Source organism: Mauremys mutica, chromosome 8, assembly GCF_020497125.1.
Source record: "Mauremys mutica isolate MM-2020 ecotype Southern chromosome 8, ASM2049712v1, whole genome shotgun sequence".
NCBI classification, from domain to species: Eukaryota; Metazoa; Chordata; order Testudines; family Geoemydidae; genus Mauremys; species Mauremys mutica.
Genome location: NC_059079.1, coordinates 80,713,605 through 80,740,075, shown reverse-complemented (window position 1 = coordinate 80,740,075; position 26,471 = coordinate 80,713,605). Strand labels below are relative to the sequence as shown.

General features: G+C 39.6%; 2 protein-coding genes across 5 annotated transcripts in view; one reads left to right on the top strand and one right to left on the bottom strand.

Annotated features, from left to right (window-relative positions):
* The window catches only part of DOCK2 (dedicator of cytokinesis 2), a 518,836-nt gene that overhangs the window by 248,589 nt on the left and 243,776 nt on the right, over positions 1-26,471 (top strand). The window lies entirely within an intron of this gene.
* The window catches only part of INSYN2B (inhibitory synaptic factor family member 2B), a 31,357-nt gene continuing 4,926 nt past the window's right edge, over positions 41-26,471 (bottom strand). Inside the window, exon 3 of one of the 2 annotated variants that reach the window (XM_045027218.1) lies at positions 41-665. In XM_045027218.1, coding sequence (XP_044883153.1) covers positions 479-665 — 187 coding nt within the window. In that variant the 3' untranslated portion in view covers positions 41-478. Of the gene's footprint in view, positions 666-7,493; positions 7,570-26,471 lie in introns of those variants that run through there. The other variant, XM_045027219.1, reaches the window with a different exon arrangement.

Genomic DNA, 26,471 nt, shown 5'->3' with positions numbered 1-26,471 from the left:
TCTCCCTTGGAGAGGAAGTTTTCTTAAAATCTGTGTCCCACCCCACAGTTTTTGGTTGCACCACTGGGGACAAGATCAGGGAATGACTTTTAGGCCGTTTTGTTTGAAACTAAGCATGATGTGGGAATGCATATGGGAGCAGCTTCCTTTACTTTGATTGCCCTTGTTTTTATCAATTTAAATCACAACTTCAGCATTATTTGAATGTAAAAATTTTGCCTTCACGAAGCATATGAAGATGTCTTTTTGAATCAAAGAGATAGATTGCATCCCGTTTCAAAATACTCATGTCTTTATTCACTGAGCTTGTTAAATGAGCAAATTCCATTCTAAGCTTTGGAGTTTTCAAATACCTTCTTAGACATTTTTTAGTTTTCTGTTTGTGGTTTCACAGTTGTACATATTAAAGCCTCTGTATATATGTTTTAATATCTTCTGAAATGTAGTCCTTCAATTCTGTATGTCAGCTAAAAGGCATTCACATCCACCAGAAGCATTTCTTTTTCACCTTTTTTGTTTTTCGTCTTAATTCCTGTTTCTCGGGAATTGGATGGTCAAGTGGTAATTTGGGGGCTGGAGCCATGGCAGGAGCTTGCTCCACTTGATCCAGTGTTTTCAAAACCTGATGAAATCTGCCTTCTTGTTGTCTGAAGTCATATTCCACACTATGGAATACATGGGAAAAATAAGTTAGTAAGTTGTAAATTACCAATTACAAGGAGAGAAATATGGAAAATATTTTTAGACTTTGTTACAAAGAATATTTCCTCTTTCACAGTTGACATGATAGAGGCTGACTCAAATTTAAACAATTGTAGGCTGTGCTGTTATGAGGTGGTCCTGTGTAGCAATTGTTACTCAAGAGAGTCATCTTTACTCACATGAGGTGAAGGTTGTGGGATTAGGCCCAAGGTCATTGATTCAGAAATTAAGTAAATGCAGAAATAAGAATAGCCCTTAAAAACCAAACCAGGATCAAGCAATCACAGCTAGGAGGTCTTATTCAATACAATTAGGCAACATTTTACTTCATTCCAATAACTATTGATGCATATGCTGCTTCATTCACCCATTTTTTTGCTTCTCAGATTATACAAACAAGAAAGAAAGCAAATTTGCCTACCATAGGTAGATACATTTATCTATATGTGTGTGTTTCCGTGTATATATAAACATTTTCCTAGAACAATTTAAAAATTACCGTAATAATGAAATTGACCCATACAATTGATCTTCAGTATGCTATTTAATTCATGGTAGCCCACGTGTTCCATAGTATGGAAAGGTTGCTAATGCTGATTACTTTTTTATTACAGTGTAAAATGAATTGTCACATAAAAGCCTGTTTAAACTGTCAGCAAGTTAAGTTTTCTAATGGTGTTTTTTTGTTTAATAGAAAATTGTGTTCTTGCTCCTGTGAGTGGATGTCACTTGTCTTCAATGATTCTGCCTCATTGGGCTGCATTATTATTGATGAAGATGTCAAGGATCACCTGCATGCAGTAATAGTAAACAGCTTAACCATAAAACAGAATTGCTTCAACTTTACTATACTTTTCTAAATAAGTCATTTCTTGACAGATGTTTTTCTTCCCATATTCATTGGTAAATAAGAGTAGCCATTTGGTGCTGGTTGTCTTGAACACAAATGCCATACATTAAAATTCACGAGCAGCATACTAAATAGTCACCAAAAGAATCAAAATACCCTGTTTTATCATCAGTTCGTTGATTTAATACAACAGTATCTCCAAAAGGCCTCAATCATGATCAAGGTTTTATCATGCTAAGTATTATAAAAAAATAAATTACCTGCTATGGTTTCTGCCATGAAGTGTTTACACTAAAATCTAGAGACCAAGCACAACAAATGAATGTTACTAAAATCAGAGGGGAAGGAGAATGAGGATGAGGGTAAAAGTAATGAGAACGGTATCAGAGGGGTAGCCGTGTTAGTCTGGTTCTGTAGAAGCAGCAAAGAATCCTGTGGCACCTTATAGACTAACAGACGTTTTGCAGCATGAGCTTTCGTGGGTGAATACCCACTTCTTCTTCTTGCATCTGAAGAAGTGGGTATTCACCCACAAAAGCTCATGCTGCAAAACGTCTGTTAGTCTATAAGGTGCCACAGGATTCTTTGCTGCTAGTAATGAGAACATGGGTTTCTGTAGTCAGTGAGAGTTAGTTTGTGGTTCCAAACCAGTTAAAATCTAATTGTGGGTGTATGTTTCAGCTATTCCCAACTGGAAATTACCTGTAAATGTTAAGTTAGAAGAGGGTCTTGAGGAAGAATTTGAATGAGTATAGGACAGTGGCCTTGCAGACTAGTTCAGGGAAGATTTTTGTTTCACATAGGGAGTACAAAAGAAAACACACATGTCCTGGTAGGGAGTACTGGACATAGTCAATTCTGGTATCACTGGTAGAGTTGAGGGAGTGGGGGATGAGGATATGCAATAAGGCAAAAGAGTGAATAAGAGAGTGGCATAGCTGTGGATGCATTAAAAGTGAGGACAAGAAGACTACACTTGTGCGGGAGAAGAGGAGGAGCTGGTGGAAGGATTAAAATGGGCATAGGGAATATCTAATGGTCCAAACCACAAGTGACAGATCATTTTAGTAGTTCCTCTTCGAATGGTCAGGAGGGGGAACAATATGGATGTTGGGGAGAGAAGATGACTTATAATCTTTTGCCAAATTGCCCTGCAATCATGGGTGCCTTACAGTGCCTTACAGTGCCTTGATACTGAAGATCTTGGGGTGCTCACAATCAGCCCACAAGCATGCAGGTCATATCCTCAAGTGTCTGTCTGCTAGACAGCCCTGATTCAGCAGCTCTGACCCCAGCATCCTGTCTACAGCCCCACTCTGGCTCACACCAGCCTTGGTTACAAGCAGCAAGGGGACCGCAGCACACTCCCAGTCCCAAATTTTCCCAGAACCATGTGCTTTGCAATGTCCAACCCTCTCTTGGAGAGTTCAGGGAAATAATAAGGTTCTTTTGTTCCTCTAAAGATACACAAAGAACACCACAGCTTATTAACTGGGGTAAATTCACCCTTACATTTACATGAGTTGGTTTAAAATAAAAACAAATAAAAACAAATTTATTGACAATAGAACACAGGGTAAGGGGTATCAAGTAAAAGGCATAAAGTTAGAGTTACAAGCAAATAAAAGTGAAAACATCAAAAAGTCTAAAACTTAATCTAGCAAGGTACAGGCTTTGTTCAAGATGGTTTCTCACCTATACTCAGTTTCCAGAGACCGACTCATCTTTCTCAGTTTGCAAGAGCTCTGTTCACTTTTGTCTGTGTAGTGATGAATGCCAAAGATAGCTTCTGTCTTTGCTTATATTTGCCCACCATCAATGACTTTGTTTAAAGAGGCAGGATTATCTCTTGCTGTTTTTCCCTTCCTGGGGGCTTGCCATTCCCCTGCCAATTTCTTTGTAAATAGAGCTTACTGATCACACTTTGCTTAATTTCTTTGTAGACAGGCAGATAGCTGCCTTCCCTCCGGTTTGGGGGGAAGCCTGTTTTTCCCTTGTTTGGTCACAGACTGGAAGCATAATGCCATTAAGTATCCATATTTTCTTCATATAGTGTTAATACTACATTTCACAATAATAGTGATCACCGGTGCGTGTCATAAGCTTTCTGAAAAGACCTCACTCTATACACCTTTATAATACAGTAATATTGTATACAATCAGTTGATTCAATTGCCTATCGCTTGAGGTTCAGACCCCCTGTTTTTCTTGACCAGTAAACCTTTAAAATGGATTCTTCTGAGGGTTACCCCTCAAAGGAAAGTTTATTCAAGCTGTAAGGAAGGTGACATGCAGCCTAGTGATGAAGGAAGCTCCGTGCTCTTTCTTTCCCTGGGTGTTAGATTAATTTGTCCCCCCCCACACACACCCCAATATGTATAAATGGACCTTCATTGTCTTTGCCTGGAGATAGGGCTGGTCAGAGAATCAAGTACACATTCCTTTGTCTAAGGCAAACCTGTTTACCAACTTCCTCTGACACGCCTAGTTTAAACACACTTTAGTTAAAATTCCAGCATATATTATAACTTTTTGTACACACCCTGTGCATGCCTCATACAAAAATAACAATTATTAGTGAGTTGTTTTCAAATGATACCTCACAAGGTATATTTTGTACCAAGAGTATTACTGTAGTGTGTATAATGTGAATATAGGGGTGCTTAGTGTTTCAGTGATTGGTTATAGTCAAGGCAGAGTCTCTGTTTAGTTCTCCTATGATGAAATCTTTGTAGTTAGTCCTGGAGGATTCCTGTAGCTATAGAGAGAGACAACCTTAAGTGAATGTCTAGCAGCTGCTCAGGAGCCCTGCAGAGGGGTTCCCAAAACTGGGGTCTACCTGGCTAACTTAAGAAATTTATGAGGTCTGGAGAAGGAAGAGTTTAACATAGTGTCTAGATTTTGGGTCTAGGCACTGGAGAAGATGGTTGTGATGTCAGCAGTGTCAGAGAGTGGGGAGTGGAGGTTTCATAAAGAAGGTGAGGGTGGTGGAAGTAGTAGCAAGGAGTCAGAAATGGTGAATAAATGGCTGAGATTGTGGTCACATGGGTCACTGAAGTGGGAAAAACAAAGCTGCTTGATTAGGAATATGGTAGAAATGTTGGAGGAGAGAATAAATTTGTAGTGGAGGAAGCCAGTGTTCTCATGGGACTTGATCCCTCTAGGGCTACTGAGTATCATGGGCACAGACATGGAGGACATTAATATTGTTGGTGAGCCAAGGATAGGATTTTGATGGGATGATCCTGGAAGATGTAGAAAAGAGTGAAAGTCAAAGGTGATGGATAGAGCAGAGTTGAAATACTCAGCAGCTGATTCAGTAGAGGAGATGAGTGGGAAGAACTGCACTGTGAGAACTAAATATTTCATAATGTACATTTTGACATGTACTGGAGAGATTTGAGGGGGAAATGTTGCACAGTATGACATAAGCAAACCTACTGAAGAACATCTGATGCCTGAGGGTCCCCCAAAACTTGATATAAAATATGTTCTGTAACTAAGTCTAATTCTGCAACCTCTGTTCACATGAATAACCTTTATTTATGCTAGTAAGCCAAATGACTTCAACATGTCTGTTTATATAAGTCATGCGTTCAGTCTAGGTTAATGGGACTATTCATATGTGTACAGGATGTAGGAGCAGGCCCTCAGTTATCTTTCACAGGAAAAAAATTAAAGAAAAAGCTACCTTAACTAGAAAGGACCACAGAAGTTCCAGAGGAGTTATTAGTCATGCTTTTGTAAGCCACACTATCACTGATGTTCATATAATTTGGTACACTTCTCCCATCAGAACATGAAATCATCAAATCACTTCCATATATTGTGTTTAGAGCAATCATTAACAAATTTCCTTCTGTGACTAATCTGGACTGTAATTTGAAAACCAAGAAGATTAGCAGGTTCTTGACTTAATCTCAGGGCATTGTGTACCACAGGCTATCATGATATAATATGGTGAATTGCACAATACCTTCAACTTGCTTGGAGTTACCATAGAACTTATCACAGAATCAGATCAACCTCTAGGAGGGAACATACCAAGATAGAGTGACCAGATGTCCCGATTTTATAGGGACAGTCATGATTTTTGGGTCTTTTTCTTACATAGGCTCCTATTACCCCCCACCCCGTCCCGATTTTTCACACTTGCTGTCTGGTCACCCAATACCAAGCCAAGAGGAATGAGGAAGAGGTAAATTCTGCCAGCTTATCATCAGAGTTTGCATAGGATAGGGTTTCCGTAGAAGCAACTGTCTCATTGATGTCATTTCCATTGCCCAGCAGCACAGCATCTCCTCGCATTTGCAGGTCAAGTCTTGATCAGCCCCTTACAACTCTGGGCTGGTACATGCTCAGTGCAGAGGGAATCTTTGAAGAATTTAGCTGCCTAATTCGAACAAGTCTTTATTGAGCATGTATGAATTAAGATTTTTTCAGGCTTGTAATTTAGGCAAATTTGGGTGAATTTTCACAGAAACAGCAAAAGCCCCACTCACGACAAGTTGGTCTGACATCCCCTGCCAAACCTCAATTACCTGATCTAAAGCAGGGAGGTGCTAGAGCTCCTTGATGAAAGAGTTGTAAGAATTGTTTTAACATGGGCAAAACAACATATTTTCCCTCTAATCTTGTTCTTGGAAATGGCTGAACCTTTCCACAAAAGCCTGAGGCAGATACATTGTATGGAAAATTTCCACCCAAACGATTAAACTATGCCAAAATTTTATGAGCAGTTGAAAACAGTCTTCTCATGGAAGTGTCAGGCAACCTTAACCATACACAGAACTACCAGCTCCTCTCATAATAATAAATATTAAGTCTACAGAGTATGTAGATTATAAAGATCTGCATTCCCTCTTTCCTGAACAGACAGAAACAAGTTGCAAGTGCAATCTGGCTACATCTTAACTAGAAATTTCACAGGTCTCAGAAATGACGCACATTTCATAATAAAATATTATGATCCACTGGTCACTTGGGAATTAAGCATAGACGTAAGTAAAATACCTAGGCTTCTTCCCTTCCCACATTCATGCAAGATTAATAAGCATAAAAAATGAGTCCTCAAACAGCTTGTTTGTCACATAAACTATTCTCATTCTATATTGGAATCTAAATGGATCCCTTAAACAAATAAATTTATATATAAATTGATTCATAAACTACGTGAAGTCTTCTGCATGTTCTTTATTCATAGTCATCCATCATCCTTCATTTCTGGTCATTCTATCTCACCTGCTGCTGATATTTTCCCTATTTTAACTTTGTGATCAAACACAGGATCATAAATGCTTCAATATTTAAGAATGTCTGAGAGCGTCGCTGGCAACAATAGCATGCTTAGGCAGCCATAGTCCATAGTGCCAAATGTCCATGGTCACACTGTACAGCTTTATTTCAGGCATCTTAAAGCTCCACAGCATTATTACTTATCTGGGGCAGCAAGGTTAATTGCAGATGACCACATGGCTGCCGCCATTCCATGGGCGGGCAATGTCCCCTCCTGACCTCAAGTCTAATCTCCAGGGCTCGATGTGTAGGGACCTTATCTCCAAAGTAGGCTATATGTGCCAGGAAATGGTGACTGATGATGACTTAAAACCTCTCAAGGTTAGTTCTCAATAATACATCCCTATTACTGATAAATCAAACCATCTTATGTCCAGTAGTCACTGCTGGTAATGCATATAAAATTCCTCCAGCTTCCTGATGTCTTGCTCAAGCAATATCCATGTGATCACCGATTGTGCAGTGGCTTTTCTCAGTAAACATGCTTCAGAATGCGTTGGTCTTCCATTCTAATAATGACTATACCGAGAAAGCTGCCGAAACTGTACTATTGCTGATGGAGGCAATTGCTGGGGTCATCTTTGAATATCCAGAGTTCTGATTTGAAGTGTCCTTCAAGTATCATAAAATGCAGGCTGTCTTAGCCCCTTTCTGTGGTTGAAATTTAATCTAGAAAAAGAAAATCTTGATTCCTTTTCTCTTTAGACATTTGGCAGTGATCGCTGAAAAATAAAAGGCCTTACAGTGAGGTAACTGTAGATTCTGTAAGATTCTGCAGTGAAAAACTTTCTTTTAAAACATTTGTACCCAGAGTAGCTATAAACTATATCCAAATGTCATATATGTACAGCTGGGTCTAAAACATACAAAATGTATAGCTTCCCGTATGTGAGAATAAACCAAAACCAACCTGTCAGCTTTCTTCAGACCTTTAGTTTGAGCATCTTGGTCAATCCACTATCAATATCCCTCTGTAATTTGGAAATTTAAATAGCAAATTCTCCCCTGTTTATACTAAGCATAATTACAAGCCTTAAAGTGTAGTCTCCCTTCTCACTAATAGAACCAAGAGAAAAATAGACATCATTTTTGTTTCTATGGAAACTTTTGACTCTTGCAATTTTCAAATGCTGTGCAGCAAATTCAGCTTGATGAATCATATTAAAGTCCACAGAACTTGTATAATTTAGAGTATGTAATGTGACTTGATTTAGGCTATTCACCTGGCATTCAAAGCTATTACAGAATAACATAAATATGGCAATGAACCAGATTATTTTTTAGTTCAAAACAATGTATTAATCCAAATAAAACATGTCAGTCAATTCTGACACATTTGACAAACTACTGTATTGAGCATAGGCTATAAAGAAACTGTATTCCCTTCAGCTATTGTCACTCTGCAAATGTGAGTTAGTTATACTATTTCAGTGATTTCCACACAACTCCTATTAATGCTGACAGGAGTTCTGTACCTCGGAATACCTTTCCCAGACCTGAAGAAGAGTTCATAGACTTTAAGATCAGAAGGGACCATAATGATCCTCTAGTCTGACTTCCTGCACTTTGCAGGCCACAGAACCTCACCCACCCACTCCTGTAATAGACCCATCCACTGTAATAGACCTCTAACCTCTGACTGAGTTACTGAAGACCTCAAATAATGATTTAAAGACTTCAAATTACAGAAAATCCACCATTTACACTAGTTTAAACCTGAAAGTGACCCATGCCCCATGTTGCAGAGGAAGGCGAAAAACATCCAGGTCTCTGCCAATCTGACCCTGGGGACAATTCCTTCCTCACCCTGAGCATGTGGGCAAGACCCACCAGACAGATATACCTGGGTAAGAATTTTCTGTAGTAACTCTGGGCTCTCCCCATCTAGTGTCCCATCACCAGCCGCTGGAGACATTTTCTGCTAGCAGTTGCAGATCAGCTACTTGCAGTAAGAAAAGAGTAGGCAGTCTCATCATACTATCCCCTTCATAAGCCTATCAAGCTCAATCTTGAAGTCAGTTAGGTTTTTTTGCCCCCAGTGCTCCCCTTGGAAGGCTGTTCCAGAACTTCACTCCTCCAATGGTTAGAAACTTTCATCTAATTTCAAGCCTAAACTTGTTGATGGCCAGTTTGTATCTATTTGTTCTTGTGTCCACATTGGTGCTTAACTTAAGTAATTCCTCTCCCTCCCTGGTATTTATCCCTCTGATGTATTTATAGAGAGCAATCATATCTCCAAGCTCTTTGAGTCTCTTCTCATAAGGTAGGTTTTCCCTTCATAGTAGCCCTTCTCTGCACCAGTTCTAGTTTAAATTCATCTTTCTTAAACATGGGAGACCAGAACTGCACACAGTATTCTAGATGAGATCTCACCAGTGCTTTGTATAATGGTACTAACACTTCCCTATCTCTATTAGAAATACTTCGTCTGATGCATGCTAGGACTCCATTAGCCTTTTTCATGGCTGAATCACATTGGCGGCTTACAGTTATCCTATGATCAGCCAATGCACCCAGGTCTTTCTCTTCCTCTGTCACTTCCAACTGATATGTCCCCAGCTTACAGCAAAAATTCTTGTTGTTAGCCCTAAATGCATGACCTTTCACACAGCACTATTAAATTTCATCCCATTTCTTTTACTCCAGTTTACAAGGTCATATCATCTTGTATTATATTCTGGTCCTCCTCTGTATTGGCAATACCTCCCAGCTTTGTGTTATCCACAAATTTTGTTAGCACGCTCCCACCTTTTGTGCCAAGATCAGTAATAAAAATATTAAATAAGATTGGTCCCAAGACCGATCCCTGAGGAACTCCACTAGTAACCTCCCTCCAGCCTGACAGTTCACCTTTCAGTATAACCCATTGTAGTATCTTGGGGGGAGGGATAGCTCAGTAGTTTGAGCATTGGCCTGCTAAACCCAGGGTTGTGAATTCAATCCTTGAGGAGGCCACTTAGGGATCTGGGGCAAAAACTGGTCCTGCTAGTGAAGGCAGGGGCTGGACTAGATGACCTTTCAAGGTCCCCTCCAGTTCTAGGAGATTGGTATATCTCCAATTATTACCTATCCTGTTTAACCAGTTCCTTATCTACTTTTCAATTCTCATACATCCTTCTCCAATTTAACTACTAATTCCCCATGTGGAACTGTATCAAATGCCTTACTGAAATCTCTGTATAAGCTCAAAATCTTGTCACCCACAGAAGTTGGTCCAATTAATCTTGTCTCTCTAATATCCTGGGACCAATGCACCCACACAGCAAACATGAGTTCTGTAAGTGCATTGCCATTGGAATATACTGACTGTTTTTGTAATGCATAATCTGCTGATTTAGTGTTTTAATAATTGAAAGCATGCTGGTGTCTGTTAGTTCATGATCATATCTCTGAGATAGTTCAAACTATCGCTAAGTATAAGGATTTCATAATGTAAATTGACATTGTATGAGTTGCTCTTTAATTAAAATGACTGGAATTTCTATACCTAATCTGGCCATTAGTCAGTCTAGCCCAATGAATGTGCAAATCCTTAAATGTGAAGAACTCGGGGGTGATGGAGCATAAATGACATGAAACCCTTGAATAAACAGTGTGTGATATGGAGCTGCTCTGTAAAATAATTTTATGAATACTCTATGTTCAGCAGGCTATTGGGATGTTTACTGCATGTTGGTGTAGTTTAATAGTGAGCTATTAGGAAATGAAGGTAGAAAGATTATAATGACTCAAGATAAGACATCCCTCAGCACATGCTTGAAGATTGTGAGACAATGGGAGAGCCACTGACTTTGAGGAGTGGGGCTTGACCCACTGCAGAGGCCACTTAACAGATTTTTAACAAGCACAGCCAAAGCCTGAGAATAAAGAAGACAGAGAATTTCTGGCTGGATAAAAAGTGACTCTCTCCCTCTCCAGGGTGAGGCATGTTCAGACAGATACAGGCACCTGCTCAGGTGTCTGAAGAAGCTAGGCCGCCCCAGGCTATCATTGGGCGATGATAAGCCTATAGATAAGATAGACATGCAGGTAGACTGTTTTTGAAATCCCTTCCCCAATGCTACTGTAAAAAGTCTATCAGATGCTAGGTGATAAACATCTTAGTCTGCTGGTTTCTTATTCACTCCTGAGCAGGAGGAGGTTATCTTGAGCACAACCTGTCCTACAGTGCTGGCTGGCTACAGGGAAGCTAGTAAACTTGTCTTTGCCCCCTCCAGGTTTGAAGAGCTCAGGGAGTACTGAACATGGCAGTACAACCTCTGAGGAACATTGATTAAATAGGGTTTTACTCTAGTCATCCAATACTCCCAAAGTATCTTTTTATTATTAACAATGAAAGGGGGGAAAGGTGGCTGTGTAGGTGTCTGGCTGGCTGAGTTCCTGTTGAAATGGTTACTTAGTGTTGCTGGGATTTTACTGTGGTGTCAATTATGCTAAAGTGCCTCGAGCTTTGAATAGGCATCATTTTATTATTTTAAATCTCAATAAACAAAATGGATATTGTATTAGAGATTTTATTAACTTTCTCTGGGGAAACATAAATTAATATGTGCCCTAGAAAATCTAGAGTCTCATATCTAATAGTGTCATCCCCAAGCTGCTTTGGTGACCTGTAAGCTAATGCGGAGAAACAGCAGGTTTAAGTATAAATAGTTAAGGGTGATAGGGAAAATAATTAAATCTCTCACAAGGAGTCTCCTGTGGGAAGGAGCCAGTCTAATGAGAAGCAATTTGTATCCTGGAAATGTTGCATGCAATGCTGGAATGTAAATTCAACCTAGAAAGTTGAATAGTTAACTTCAAAAAAAAACAAAAACAAAAACAAAAAAAACCCCAACAGTGATATTAAGTTAGAGTTCCAGGAAGCCTGGAGATGCTGGGGAAAAAGCTGTCACAATTTGCAGTTAACGGAGTGTTAGTTTATCATGTATTTAAAAACAAAACAATGTACAATCTTGTGTTTAACTTTGGAAGACAGAAGCAAAGACTCTAAGGTATGAGTTTATAATTTTGGGAGAACTGCAAGAAACCAAACTAATCTCACTGTGGCATTTTGGTAGGTCTCCGAACCACTTAAAGCAACCTTATAAAGGGCTTATGGTCAATGTCATGTATATGCTGAGCTTCTGAGTTTGTTGCTTACCTTACATGAGGGAGACATGTTCAGTTACAGGAAATCAGTTATTCTCCCATTTGTAAAACTGTAAGACTGTCAAGCTGTATTGAGGACAAGTGGGGGAAGAAGTTGCATAAGGTTTAATTTAAGTTGAATCAGGGTAAAACAGATATAATTTTCCCAGTGAAAACTCATCTCCTCTCCAAAAAAATATCTTTTTTTTAAACTTAATGGTAAACTTGGCTTAATTTAAAACTTTTCACACTCCATTGCATAACCATTAACACACCTTAAAATACTGCATTAATTCTACTCTGATTTACTTGTGCCTAACTTTGTGTGTGTGAGAAGTCTCATTGAAATTGGGATGACTCATGCATAACGTTAAGCGTGTGCATAAATCTTTGTGGGATTGGGGCCTTACTCCTCATGTGTGCCTTCTGAAATCAGTGAAGTTACATGTGGGGTGAAGTGCTACTCAGTGGTAAGGGTTTCAGAATTTGGCCTTCTTACGTATTTCATCATGAAGCAGAAATGATAATATATCAGCACCAAGGATGGCGGTTATTAAAATGCAAGCGTTCAGATCCAAAGGGTTAGGGTTAAATGTAATAAGTAGAATGTCAGGGTTAATTAAAGAAAATGCTAGTCTTAATTATCAGCAGAAACAGAAGAAGGTTCTGGTTTTTAAAGATGCTGAGTCTCTCAACTCTCACTTGAAGTCAGATAGGAGCCTGGTTGCTTAATCAGGAAAATCAGGTGAAAAATATGCATAGAAATAGACATAAGGTTCAAATGAATCATAATGAAAATATGGTTAGGTAGGGGGTTAAACATAGATAATAAAACTAGAGAAAAAATTGGAACTAACCATGTGGCTATCCTCACCCTGACTATTTGCATGGCTACTTGCCCACCTTTCGTATCTCTGTGTCTGTTTTTTGTCTTTTCAGATGGTCAGCTCTTTGGGGCAGTGTTGGTGGCTTCCAGTGGGTTTGTACAGTGGGTGGTACAATCAAGTCCTGATCCTGATTCAGGCCATATGTCACAGCTGCAATATATATATTAAATTAAATTAATCAAATTTGTTCTTCTTACAAGGGAACTTTTCAGGAATGTTCTTAAATTGAAAACATGTGGTAGGTGAGAAGAAACAGCAGTGGGCTATCTAAAACCATAGTGAAAGGTGGTGATATGCAGATAGTTAAATGAGGATAGGAAGGTAAAATGATGTAAAAGGGACATAGCACTAGTCAACAGAGCAATTAATTTTTTAAAAAATCACTTTAAAAAACTGAGCTTAGTGCTGTTCGTAGGTGACAATGATAGTCCTGAGACTGAAGGTTTCTATTTACAGAACAGCTACAGTAAGGGCAGCATCTGTTCATGTTCCTGCCCTTTGCCAAAGTGTCTGAGTGGCTCCTGGGGGCAAGAGGGTGATTCAGTCTCTAGCTAATACTTGACCTCAGTACTCTCAGAGTGCCCATTGATGTCAGTTGTGAAGTTATTTGTAATGTTGACACCTGTCACCTGGGAACTAGATTGAAAGCTTCGGATCATTTAACATGGGTGGTTTAGTAGTTATCAGAGGTTAACAACTGCTGGTCACTTTGGAGCTGGGCTGACTCTGAACTGGCAATGCAGGGGTGAAAGGTTCTTTATCCCAGTACCAGTCAACATAATCATCACCATCATCAGACTTGGATGGACTTGAGAATAGCTACACAGATGGATGCAGGGGACCACTCAAACATATGTAATGGAAGCTATTCCATCGGCAGTAACTCAATGTATTGCTTTGGGAGGATCCAGGATAGGTGAGGTTCACCAAGGGAAAAGTAGACTAATATGTGAAGCAGGGTTTATTGAGCAGAGGCTCAATATGTCGGCAATTGAAAAGGGTAAAGCATGCATATTGTACCTACAGATTACATATAGTGTGCATAGTTTGTACCGAAGAAAGAGATAGGAGTGTTTGTCTCTTTCAGATTTCTGAAAAGGAAAGTTATCCCAGGAAAGTATAATAGTTTTGGTCTGCAACTGCTTTGATTGCTTTTCTCTAACCTTTCCCCCCCCCATAATGAGATACCTCCCTGAGAAGGATATGGGTAAGAGATGCCCACCTTCCAGCTGTTTTGTTTCTCTATACTGGAAGCTGTTCAGGCAGGGAGTCTCTCTTACTGTATGTATAGTTGGGGCACATAGGCACTATTCTAATACAAAGAAGGAAAAGCAAGATCCAGCATTCTGCTACTGCCCTCCCTTCCTCACTGCAAGAACCTGTAACATAATTACTAAGAGCTTCTTTGTTGCGTAAGGTGATCAGGTGGGGATGAGCCTCATAGTTGGCCCTTAGGAAGGAGCTGTGCTACAGAATGCCCAGTTTTGCATTCTCATGGCTACAGGTGAAGGGTTACTCTTATTTCAGCATAGGGAACAGCCCCCAGTACTATAGAGCCCAGGAGCCCTGCATAAATTCTTGAGGCCCAGCAACCTCTGAGGCTTTTTTCCCTTTTCTATAAAAGAGGCCTGATAACAGGATTGGGAACCAAAGGGACTCTTCTTAGTGTGACAAGGTGGGTGAGATAATATCTTAGTGTGACAGAAATGGCAATTATCTGCAATATCTTTGGGAGATCTTACTATATTCCATTTATGTATCATTGTGGGCCAGGGATTGTATGGAATTCTGAGGGAGCAGGGGTGATTAGCAAATTCTCTCAGGACCAGTATCACCATCTGGAGACACTCACATATAGTTCAGACTGGATTCTCCAAAGACCAACAGACAAAGAAAAGACTTTTGAATAAATAGTTTGAGTTTAAACTGACTCAGGGCCTTATTTCTCATCCAGCAAACAGACAGGATCTTCTGCCCAAGTGGGGGGGGGCGGGACCCAGTCCTTCCTGGGAAGGTTTGGAAGGACTTTGGCTTACTGAGGCACCACGAGACTGATGGGTTCTCTATATGGTAAGCTTTTTAGCATGCATGTAGGTTCTTGTATTGTTTTTAATGTGTTTTCTCTGTTATGCTTTCATTTAAGAATAAATATACTTGCTTGGAAGGGATGTGTGGTAAATTATGCCTGCAGGCAATCATGCTTTTTACAGCCTCTGGCCTGTCTAGGTAGTTTGGCTTGCTGGGAATATCACGGTGTAAGCAGGGAACTGTTCAGCCTGGAGAAACCCATTTGGGAGGAGGAGAGATGCAGGTCTCTGCCCAAAAGAGGTGACAGTTGAGGAGCTAGGACCCTGGCGTGGGTACACTTGAGGGACCACAGAGGGGGAAAACAAGTGCAGTTACCCTGAACTATGGTGCTTAGACTTCCTCTGTGGCCTTGGGCAAGTTGCATGATTTCTCTGTGCAACTCCTTCCCATGTGCATAGGGGGGGTGATATGTTCCTGCTTCACAGGAGAGTTGTGAGGATTAATGAGTTGCCTGTAAAGCACTTTGAAGCTGATAAATATCAATTTGATTATCAGGAGTCCTAGTACTTCACAACTGAATACGCCAGTGGTTCTCAAACTTTTGTACTGGTGACACCTTTCACATAGCAAGCCTCTGAGTGCGACCCCCCTGTATAACTTAAAAACACTTTTTTTGTCCATTTAACACCATTTTAAATGTTGGAGGCAAAGCGGAGTTTTGGGTGAAGGTTGACAGCTCCTGACCCAACATGTAATTTCCTCGTGACCCCCTGAGGGGTCCCAACTCCCAGTTTAAGGACCCCTGGAATAAGCAATTAATTTAGCAGTATGCTTGGTACTGTAGGAGGACAGGGACTCACGGAAGATTTTGTTACGGCCTAGCTTAGGCAGTTCCGCTTTCTCAGCGCCCGGTTATTGTAGGGCACGGCATGCTAGTTCTAACCTGCCATAACTGGTTAGAACCGCTGCGTGGAAAGCCCCTAGGCTGTTGGCCAAGGGGGAGGCCCCGGAGGGTGGAAAGTCCCTATTGCATTATGCATGAGCTGATTTGTTGCCGTTTATATAAATATAAGCATGATTTGTGCTTGCTTTTGGACTCCGTACCAGGCCGAGCTCCAGGGCGCTGGGTTCCCCGCCTCCGCGACAGCAACGCTTGGAGTCCCCGTTGCGGGTGTGTCACTTTACCTTCATTAAAGCCAATAACTCACAGCGTGTGTGCGCCTTGTTCTTGCAGAGCACCTTGGGAGGGCCTACGGCCTCCATAGAACCTAACAGTACACTAAAGAATGAGTTACACACTGCATACAATACTGAATTTGTGTGCGGAATTTATAGACTGTTGTGTAATAGAAATGCTTTTCAGAAAACAATGTTATATCAAGAGCACTTGGGGACTTTATAATTTAATTTAAGTGTATATCCATAAACAATTCTAGAAAGTTAGGGCTGTTATAAGGGTGTGAAATTAGTCTTCTATCAGATTTCTTGAACTAAAGGCAACCTTTTTAAAATCCTGCTAAGATATTTGTTGAGCCTATTGAAATGTGTTAATAAATAGGCCTCACGTATCAATGTGCATAGCTGGTGCAAAACAGTGGAATTTTTTAGATCCAATTCATGGCCAATAAATCAAAGGTATTATTGAAAGGATTGTTTTAAATAGATAATGTAAACGTTTCTGGGGCAGTTACAGCCCCTGAAACATGCTAGATTTTTTTGACCTGATGGGAAAGGTTTCCCTGAAATATGCTTCTAATTAAGTTTTGTTCATTATTTACGCAGTGTAATTTCCATCTGCACCACTCTTCACATATCTGACTGGCAAGTTCATCACTTTCCAGAATGCATCTGCATTTTGATTAGCCCTCAGAGAATTGCAGGTTTACTATGGCCATAAATAAACATGACAGAACTTCAAAAGCATCATGCCTGTCTTTGCAATACAGCTAGGTTTAAATTCTGCTATAGTGGACTGGAGAAGCTTACATGATAATCTGTCCTGAAAACAATTAATAGTTAAAAATACATCAGATAACAAAAGATGTATTAAAAGGAATGTAGTCCAAGAATCTAATGTTCAATGCAATATTTTTTGTCGGGTGCCCTAGATGTTTGGAGAGGGATGAAGCTGTAGCAGGAATATGGCATAGGTAGAATGGGGGATTCATTCATTGTGCTGCTCTGATTGTATGGCTGCATTTAATTCAGGGGCTGAGCTCATTGGACTGGGTTTGTTTTTCTGTGTAATGTTTTAATTGATGTACGAGCACCTGTGGCTATTGAATTAGCCCTTTGGATCTTGGTGGCAATTGAAATAAATGAATTAAAGAAAAGATACAGAACCTTCATTTTCCTTGTAGTACAATTTGGCATAGAAAACATTAGCATTCTTGAAGATGTGCTGTGCACTGATTATGTAAGCTGGCCATCATGATAATGCTGATATTTTAATATGCTAATAACTTTAATGAGCTGTACTACTTTCAGCCCTCAGCAGGGAAATATTTTGTGCTGTAATGAGTTTTTAACTTCAAGGAAGAGTTCTCTTACTAAAATAAAATGAAATAAAAAATCCCCCAAACCAAAAACAAACCCCTGCACTTTGTACTGGTTTTAACAAATTTGCTTTCCTTAAATTTATGGATTAGTAGTCATGCAACATTTTCAAACTCTGGCATATTTGTAAATAATGAATTTAATTGATTTGCTCTTTTCCTATATTGTATCTATAGCTCTGCTTCCAAGTACTTATTCCTTTCAAACATAATTCTCTGATTAATGACTAGATCCTCTAGTAGTTTAATCAATGCGCAGCAAGCTAAACAAAAATAACCCTACAATGTATTGCTTAGCTTTAAGGGATGCTTACTCCTGTGAATCAAGCAACTTTTCACAGAAGAAACGAAGGATAGGCATTTCATTTGGAGAATTATTAATCTGCTGTTAACTTTGTTTCCTGGATAAAAATAGATTTTGCAAAATGCAAAATAAAACATGGAGGATTGATATTAAAATTGCCTGACTTATGAATGTTAGAGCGAGACTGCTACTACATGTGGTTGAACTGAGCAAATGTTATTGGCTTATTCTGTGCTTCTTGATATGTGATAGTAGTACATCCAAAAACCAAAAAAAAAAAACAACAACAAAAAGCCAAAACCCACATTTACACTCTCAAGGAAATTCATTTAACATTTTCATAACTTACTTTGAAATACTATGGCCACGCAGCCTATTAGTTTATTTTCATTTCATATTTAAAATAATAGAATACAAATTGTGTTAGCTGAAGGTTGTGTCTATTTCTTTTAGGTAATTGAAGTTATTTTATGTTTTGAGTATCTATAAATATGGAGTAAGTACTACACATCGCAGACAAAATACTTAAAGTGAAGATTCTTGCAGTAAGCAACATTATCATTAGAAAAAAACATGGCAGTAATTTTATTTTAATGCTTAGATTTTATTAACTCTCAGTGTAACAATTTAAAGTACTGTAGATAATCATCTTACGGGACACACATTCCCTTTAAAAAGGTAGTTATGAAGAAATTCACATTCTGTAACAACTTTGAGCCATAAGACAGTTTTGAAGCATAACACTAGACTTCACTGGTATATATAGACAGTTTTATTGTTGTTATTGTTTTTAAGTCTTAAAGTATTTTCAAAACACATCTGAAATGTATTTTCAAGGGGTCAAATTCACACCCCAGGTTTTGCCTCATTTTGAGGAGAGGAAAGAGACAAAATTGGTAGGTGAATGGAGTAAATTAGTGTTACCCTTGCTAGCCACAAAGTGCCTGTAGTGAAGGTTTCATGTCCTTTCAAAAAAGAGCAGTGCAAAAGGCAAGCATGAAAACACCAATCTTATAGTCTCCTTAGTCTAAATGTACCCTGTCCTCACTTCTCTAATTAAGGCCCATATCAATACTTTATTTTTCAGATGTTTAAAGCTAAATCTTTCACCCATAAATTCTTACATTATGCTTGCATTGCAATTAGACACCCGCAGCTGGCCTGTGCCAGCTGACTCAGGCCCATGAGACTCAGCGTGGGAGGCTATTGGCTGTAGATGTTCTGGTTGGCCTGCAGCCCAAGCTCTGGCAATCTCCCACCTTGTCGGATCCTAGAGCCCGGGCACCGACCTGAGCCCAGAAATCTACACTGCAATTAAACAGCCCCGCAGTCCGATTCCAGTGTAGACATACCCACAGTATTCAAAGGTCCTTGGGCTCAGCATTGCTGAAGATGAACCAACATGAGCCAAGTCAAAATTATAGCAGTGAGGGTGTGTGCAACGGTTATGTATTACTGTTTTATTTAATAGTCTGAAGTTGGAATTTAATAAGACATTATCCATTAGAGAGATTTCAAAAAGCATGTGTTGGCATGTTTTAGTTTGTTGTTCAGTGGCTTAATTAGTTGCAACTAATAATGGAAACTGCAATATAAAATATAAATTAGCAAAATGAAGTTTTTGTTTTTAAGGCTTTTCTGGCATCTCAGAGCACCTACTCTAAATTGCCAGCTGTCAGATAGCTTTTTCTATTTTTGCTTAGTGTGGGTTGCATTATTACTCGGTAATTTAAATCTGCTTAGCATTTAGTTTGACTACATTAATCAGCTGATCCTGGGAATGCCCTTGCAACATAACTAGGTATGATCATCCCCATTTTGCAGATGGGAAAACCGAGGAAAAGATAATTTAAATTATATTGCCTGAGGTCACAGAGTAAGGCAGTAGAACAGCTAAAATTTAGGAGCCACCCACTAGGACATGTTATATCTGGTGCATGATAAGAAGGGCTGTTTCATTTGTCCTCTGCAGTACTAATGGCATTGGGTGTACAAACAGTTCTTATCCACGTGGAAATGGAAGGCTGCTGCCAAGATACAGTTGTTTCCTTTCACTTTTGTATTTGACATTTGGTAAGAAGATCGCTGGTGGCCCCCTGGTCTCAAACTTCTGTATACTCTTTTCAAGTTGTTACTTGGACTAGTTATGCTACATTTTCTCTTTGCTTCTTTAATTTCTGATTTCTGTCATTGGGTCTGTGATAAATGAGAGGGGGGATCGCTCCCTTTTGTGGACACCCTGCCAGCCAGTAGGCTATGGAATCCCTCTTGGTGGTTGTTCTCTACTAGCTTTACCTGGAAAGGGTTAACAAGTTACCCACAGGTAAAAGGAAAGGAGTGGGCACCTGACCAAAAGAGCCAGTGGGAGGGCTAGAACTCTTTAAAATTGGGGAAAAAACTTCCCTTTGTCTATGTGGTGGTGTTCTCTGGACAGGGAGCAGTTATGCAGTTAGAAGCTTTAAGCCAGGTATGAAAAACCATTGGATCATACCTAAAGATTGCTTATCTAAAACCCCAGAAATGTAAGTAGATTAGGGAATGTCTAGGAAGACACGATTAGGGTTATTTTATTTTTTATTGGCTTGTGGATTCCTTTGTGCTAACCCCAGATGCTTTTTTTTAACTTGTAACCTTTAAGCTGAACCTCAAGAGAGCTATCTTGATACTTAATTTTTGTAATTGTTTCTTTTAAGATCTAGCAAAAAGCCTAAGTTCCAAATGTATTTCCTTTCTTTTTGGGTTTAATAAAATTTACCTTTTTTAAGAACAGGATTGGATTTTTGTGTCCCTAAGAGGTTTGTGCATGTTGTTTAATTAGCTGGTGGCAACAGCTAATTTCCTTTGGTTTTTTTTCAGCTGTTTCCGGGAAAGGGGGATGAAAGGGCTTGAGGGTACCCCACAGGAAGGAATTCCCAAGTGTTCTTTCCTGGGTTCTCAAAAGTGTGTGTGTGTGGGGGGGGTTGCATTTGGGTGGTGGCAGCATCTACTCTTCTGTGGTCAGAGAGAAGCTGTGACCTTGGGAGTTTACTACCAGCCTGGAGTGGCCAGTATTAATTTTTAAAATCCTTGAATTAGGCCCATCGGGGGAGGGAGTTTGAGCAAGGTCAGAGACTGAGTTGCAATTTCAGTAGGAGTTGAGGCTCTGAGCACCTCTCAAGAGTGGCTCTGTATTATCTATTTTCTCTTAAAACCCAAGGTTAATTATGATGGCCTCTCAACATATATCACCTTTAGGGTTGATTGTGATGGTACAAATAAAGGCAATCTTACTGTGTGGTGGAGATACCTAAGACATGTTACTGCCTGCAGGTAATGCAGTCCTAAGGTATCTCATAGAAAACAATTTTGCTGGTGGAAGTTGGTAAGGTACTTTTTTTCGTTTAGTATGTTAATTTCTCAGTTGAATACAATGGGACTTTAGCAAGAAGGTGACTGAACAAGATAAGTTTGATCTTGGCTGTTTCATATCAGAGAACGCTTTCTGTTAAGATTTGATAAGCAAATTATAAAACTTTCAATCTATTTTGGATTAATGTAAGGCATTTATTTGTTCAGGTAGTTTGTTGGCTTCCTTATTAGCATTTGATGTCACTGAAGTCATAATTTAATTAAAAATAAAGTGATTAAGGAAGGCTTAGCTATGTAAGAACTATGGGGGGAAAATAGCAGGTTTCAAATATTCATATTTTCCTAATCGTTTGTTTAATTTCAGATTATAAAGTGCACCCAATGCAACAGTCATTGAGCGTACCTACAAAATTAGAAAATGCTTCATAGCATGTTAACAAATATGCGGGGGAGAGAACCCTGTCCATAACATAAATACTCATCCCCTCACCTCGTTTATTTAGGGAGAGGACTGGGGAAAGAGAGCTGGTATCTGAAATAGACTTGCATATGGCTTTGGTTTTGGTTATTAGACTGTTGGGTCCAGTGTCTTAACCATGTGCCCATCATCCTGCTTTGACTAAGTGTGGGTGAACCCCTTTAATATTTGGGGTAAACAGCAACCTCTCCCTTTTATCAAGTTATTTCCCTGTAATTATTCACATCACTTTGATTTTGCCTGATTTGAGCTATAGCTACCCCATACTTTTCCGGTATCTTGACCAGGACCTGGGAAAGCAGAGAGTCTGCACCATTGGGTCCAGCCAAAGTCAGAGATGTGATAGTCACCTGGATATTGAGATTTTAACTTTATCCCACAGTGACCTTACATCCTTTTTAAGCAAAAGTGACCAAATAGAACCCCACTCCCAAGGTACCACCCATGAGAGAGCCCTAGGGAAAATGAGCAAGAGCTCAACATCATCCATGGACATCTCTCAGAAAGAGAAGAACAAAGCCACTCAGGCAGCTTACCCCAGGCAGGATGTGCAGGAAAGGTGTGGTCTGTGGTATCAAGATTATACTCAGACAAGAATAAAGGACATTTACCGGAAACATTAAGAGGCCAATAGAAGATCTACACTGGGGAGGAACTGAGCTGAGAGTCTTAATGGAAGTAGGTCCTTACCTGTAGCCTAGCTTGTGTGTGTGTAATACACACAGAATATCTTCTACTCTTAAACATATTTTTGATACACTCTCTAGGACATGCAATTTTTACTAAAATATTATGTTTACCTTACCTTGTGTAGCCTCCTAAGAATAATTGAGTAATAAGCTTGTAATACTGGTTCAGTGATTGCAACACATGAGTACAGAGACATATAATCAGTCACATTTCTGCACACTGTGTTCAGTGTGAAATTCACCATAGCGATTTATCACAATGCAGCTGATTGCTTAACTAAGCACAAGGAAGTCTCTTATCCCTTCTTCATTAGCTTATTAGACCTGTTTACAAGTATACCATATAAGCCTTACTATAATTTGAAATGTAAAATGACAGTTCTCATCAGTACCATTGCTGTTATGTAATGTTGTTTTAATCTTTCTTCTCTTTCATCAAAATAATTGCCTTCCTCTCCTAATTATTTGAACATTGGAATGTAGGTAGCAGGCAGTAGTGTAGTTTTGAATAACAATGAGGAAAAATATGAATAAAACCTCAGTTTCATATGGAGGATTTCAAAGACAAATGTTAATAAATAATCAGCACAGTAAGGTTATAGATTGCTGAAAGTTTTGTTAATTTTACTCAAAATATGAGAAGAAATTTGTATAGTGGCATGCATTTTATGCTGAAGGAAGACTTAAAAATGAACAAGAGGAATACGTTTTCTTATTTAGAACCAGAAAGCACAGAGTTCGGTGGGAAATGTACGTGTCAGCTTTCTTTTTTTAAAGGTATATTGTAGATAATGTGGCAAACTCATCCCGCATATAACTGTAATATAGGTTTTGTCTATGCTGTGGAGCTTGTGCTGGCATAGCTACGTTGGCATAGACCTCCTAATTGATACGCCGCCTACCATGACAGAAGGAGTTTTTCTGTCAGTGTAAGAACACAACCTCTCCAAACAACATGAGCTACATCAACAGAAGCCTACTTTGGTCAACATAGCTGCATCTACACTGGCTGGCTGTTTTTTCCACACCCCTGACACAGCTATGTCGACATGACTTAAGTGTAGACAAACAGAAACCAGGATAAATTGAAACAAGGAGCTGACATGTTTATAACTGAGTTGGTAATCTAGGTCACTGACTTGACAAAGTATCATCTTCCCAAAGTTTTGTTTCCTTAGAGACCTTTAGATAATGTAGGCTGTATACTGTGTACCATGTGACTAATAATTCTTATGCCTATTGTTACCTCTTGGTGCACAGAGGGATCACATATGTTGCTCCATGTGCATGCCAGTGGAGATCTTACTCCATGCCTTAGAGTTACCACCTCAGAGGACAGAATTGTATGAACCACATGACTAATCAGGCAGCCAGAGAACCTTTTTGAGTTGGGAGGTAAGGTATGTGAACAAATCCCTTGAACTCTACATTCCACACACTGGAGTATAAATACCTTGTTCCCTCAGTTTCTTTCTGTCCGAGTGGTTATGGGCCCAACCTGCCTTTTTCTCCAATAAGTTACTTTTATATGAAGAGTTATGAATAGCTCAAAAGTAGCTTTCAATAGTTAAAGACAATATAGACACAAATCTTATTTCACTTTCTTTTGCAGTGTATGGCTGATTTGTTGACATTTTACTGTTTTGGGGATCTACTTCGGCTTTATAAACAAGATGAGAGATCTGTCTAGGAAAACATGATTGAAACCCATTGGTGGGCTGCTCATTGAGTGGGCATGACAAGTATTTTTTGTGACTTAGCAAATGGGAGAGTGGGCTTTGGGCCCATTGCTCTATGATGGTTGTGTTAGATATGTGTGCGAGCTTAGAGTAAGGCCACTATGGTCTGTAAAGAAATGGAGATAAGAAAAACATCCCAAAATTTTGGGGAGAAAGGAAAAATATCATCCCATATTGACAAATTATTTGAATCTTTCCTTACATCTTCCAACACCCAGTCTTCAGTTGATTAAACCTTTTTCTGTCATCTCAGCTGCTGAAACCCATTGCCAAACTTGCACTTCACAATAAAACCCACACCCCAGGAGCAACCTACCCTTGTCAATGACAAAAGCCTCTATCTTTAAAACTGCCAAATAATTCCAGGACTAAATCCTGCAGCATGACATTTCTGAAACAGTAGAAAATAACTGGAAAAACAAACAAAACCAGAATTTTATTCAATTAAATATACAAATAATAACACAAACTATACCAGACTGCCTTTCATTTCAATTCCTATTGAAGTTAAAAAAAAATAACCAAAGAACACCCTCCCAACACATCCCAAACTTCTGGTTTTGAACACACATGCTCTCTCCAATTTCCCCCCACCCCAGCAATTTTACACAAAAACTGCAACCCTTGTCAAATTCTATACTGATATACCAAAGAAATCACAATATTTGGTGCATTATTTAAATTCCACCTATCACTTTAGAACTAGGAGCCTAGTCATTGGATATACATTGTAGTAACACTGTCCGAGTTTGATAGGCATGTTTAATGCTAATCTTGCTGCACTAAGGGAGTTAATTTTGCATTCCACCCTGGCAGTTCTAGCTGCCTTTTTGCAATCGTTGACTTGCTCCTCCAATCCTCCCCTCCTCCTGGCTCCACTCCTCTTTCTGCATAGAATCTCACCAATTTCTTCCAAGAGAAAATTGGCAAAATACAACATGATCTTCCCCCCACTTCCTAGCCAAAGGTCAGATCCAATACCATAGCCTCATCTTCCTTGACCTGTCAGCTGTGTTCAACACCATAGATTGTTCCCTTGCTTGAAATCTTGTTTTCCCTTTGCTTCTGTGATTGACCTCTCCTGGTTCTCCTCTTATCTCTCTAATTGCTCCTTCAGCCTGTCCCTTAGAAGATCCTCATCATCCCCCACAACTTTTCGTGTGTGTTCCACAGGGCTCTGTCCTTGGTCCCCTTTCTCCCTCTACACCTTCTCTGTGGATAATCTCATCTGTAAATGCAAATTCAACTACCATCTCTGTGCTGAGGACTGACAGATCTACTTCTCTGTTCCAGACCTGTCTCTCTGATCGAACTAAAAACTTGGTCTGCCTCCTTGCCATCTCCTCATGGATTTCTAGCTGTCAGCTCAAGTCTAACAGAGCTAAAACAGAGCTCTTCTCTCCCGCTCCCTCCACCTCCTTTCTCAGCCACCGTAGACAACACAATCATCCTGCCTGTCACTCAGGCCCATAATCTGGGTGTCATCTTTGATTTGGACCTCTCTGTAGGTCCTCACATCCAAGCTATGTGTAAGTCTTGCCAACTCTTTCTGCATAATGTCTCTAAGACAACGCCTTTCCTATCCATCCACACAGCTAAAACTGTCATGCAGACTCTCATCTCTATTATTGCAATATCTTTTTGTCTGGCCTAGACAAATGCAATCTTCCCCCAGTCATATCCATTAAGGATAGTGCTGAAAAGATAATTCTCTTAGACTGTCATTTTGACCATGTCCCCCCGTTCTTTGAATCCCTTTGCTGGTTCCCCCTTCTCTGTTGCATCAAACATAAGCTGCTTGCCTTCTCTTTCAAGGGACTTCATGACCTGTTTTCTCTCATTCACTATTGAGATGACTACTCCCATCTTTGATCAGCCAATGATGGCAGCCTCCATAGTCCACTTGTTTATTTTTCAAACAAGTGTCTTTTTGAATTCTCCCAAGCTGCACCTGATGCTTGGAAGGAGCTCCTCATAAACATCTGTAAAAGTACCTAGTTATTTTCCTTCGGATTCCTTCTTAAAACTCTTCTTTGCTGTGATGCCTACAAAAACAACTTGACAATGGTTAGGCAGCTGCTGTGCTGATTGCACTGTCTATCGTGATGACCAATATTGTCTCATTGTTTCTCTGTACTCTGCCACATATCTGTCTGTACTCATCTGTTGTCTCTTTTCTTAGACTTAGATTAGAAGCTCTTTGGGTCAGGAGGTATCTTTTTTTTTTGTTCTGTGTTTATACAATACCTAACACAATGGGGTCCTGGCCCATAACTAGGACTCCTAAGTGCTATGGTAATACACATATATAAATAATGTGTCTTCAGTTCCCAGGCACCGAGAGAGGTTCCCACTCTGTTGGTGGGATATCTTTTATGACCCTGCATGTTTTATTCATGCACATGTATAGCTTCCAGAACACACTGCAAAGTTGCTTGGCTATAGCAACTTTAGCTAAATGAAATG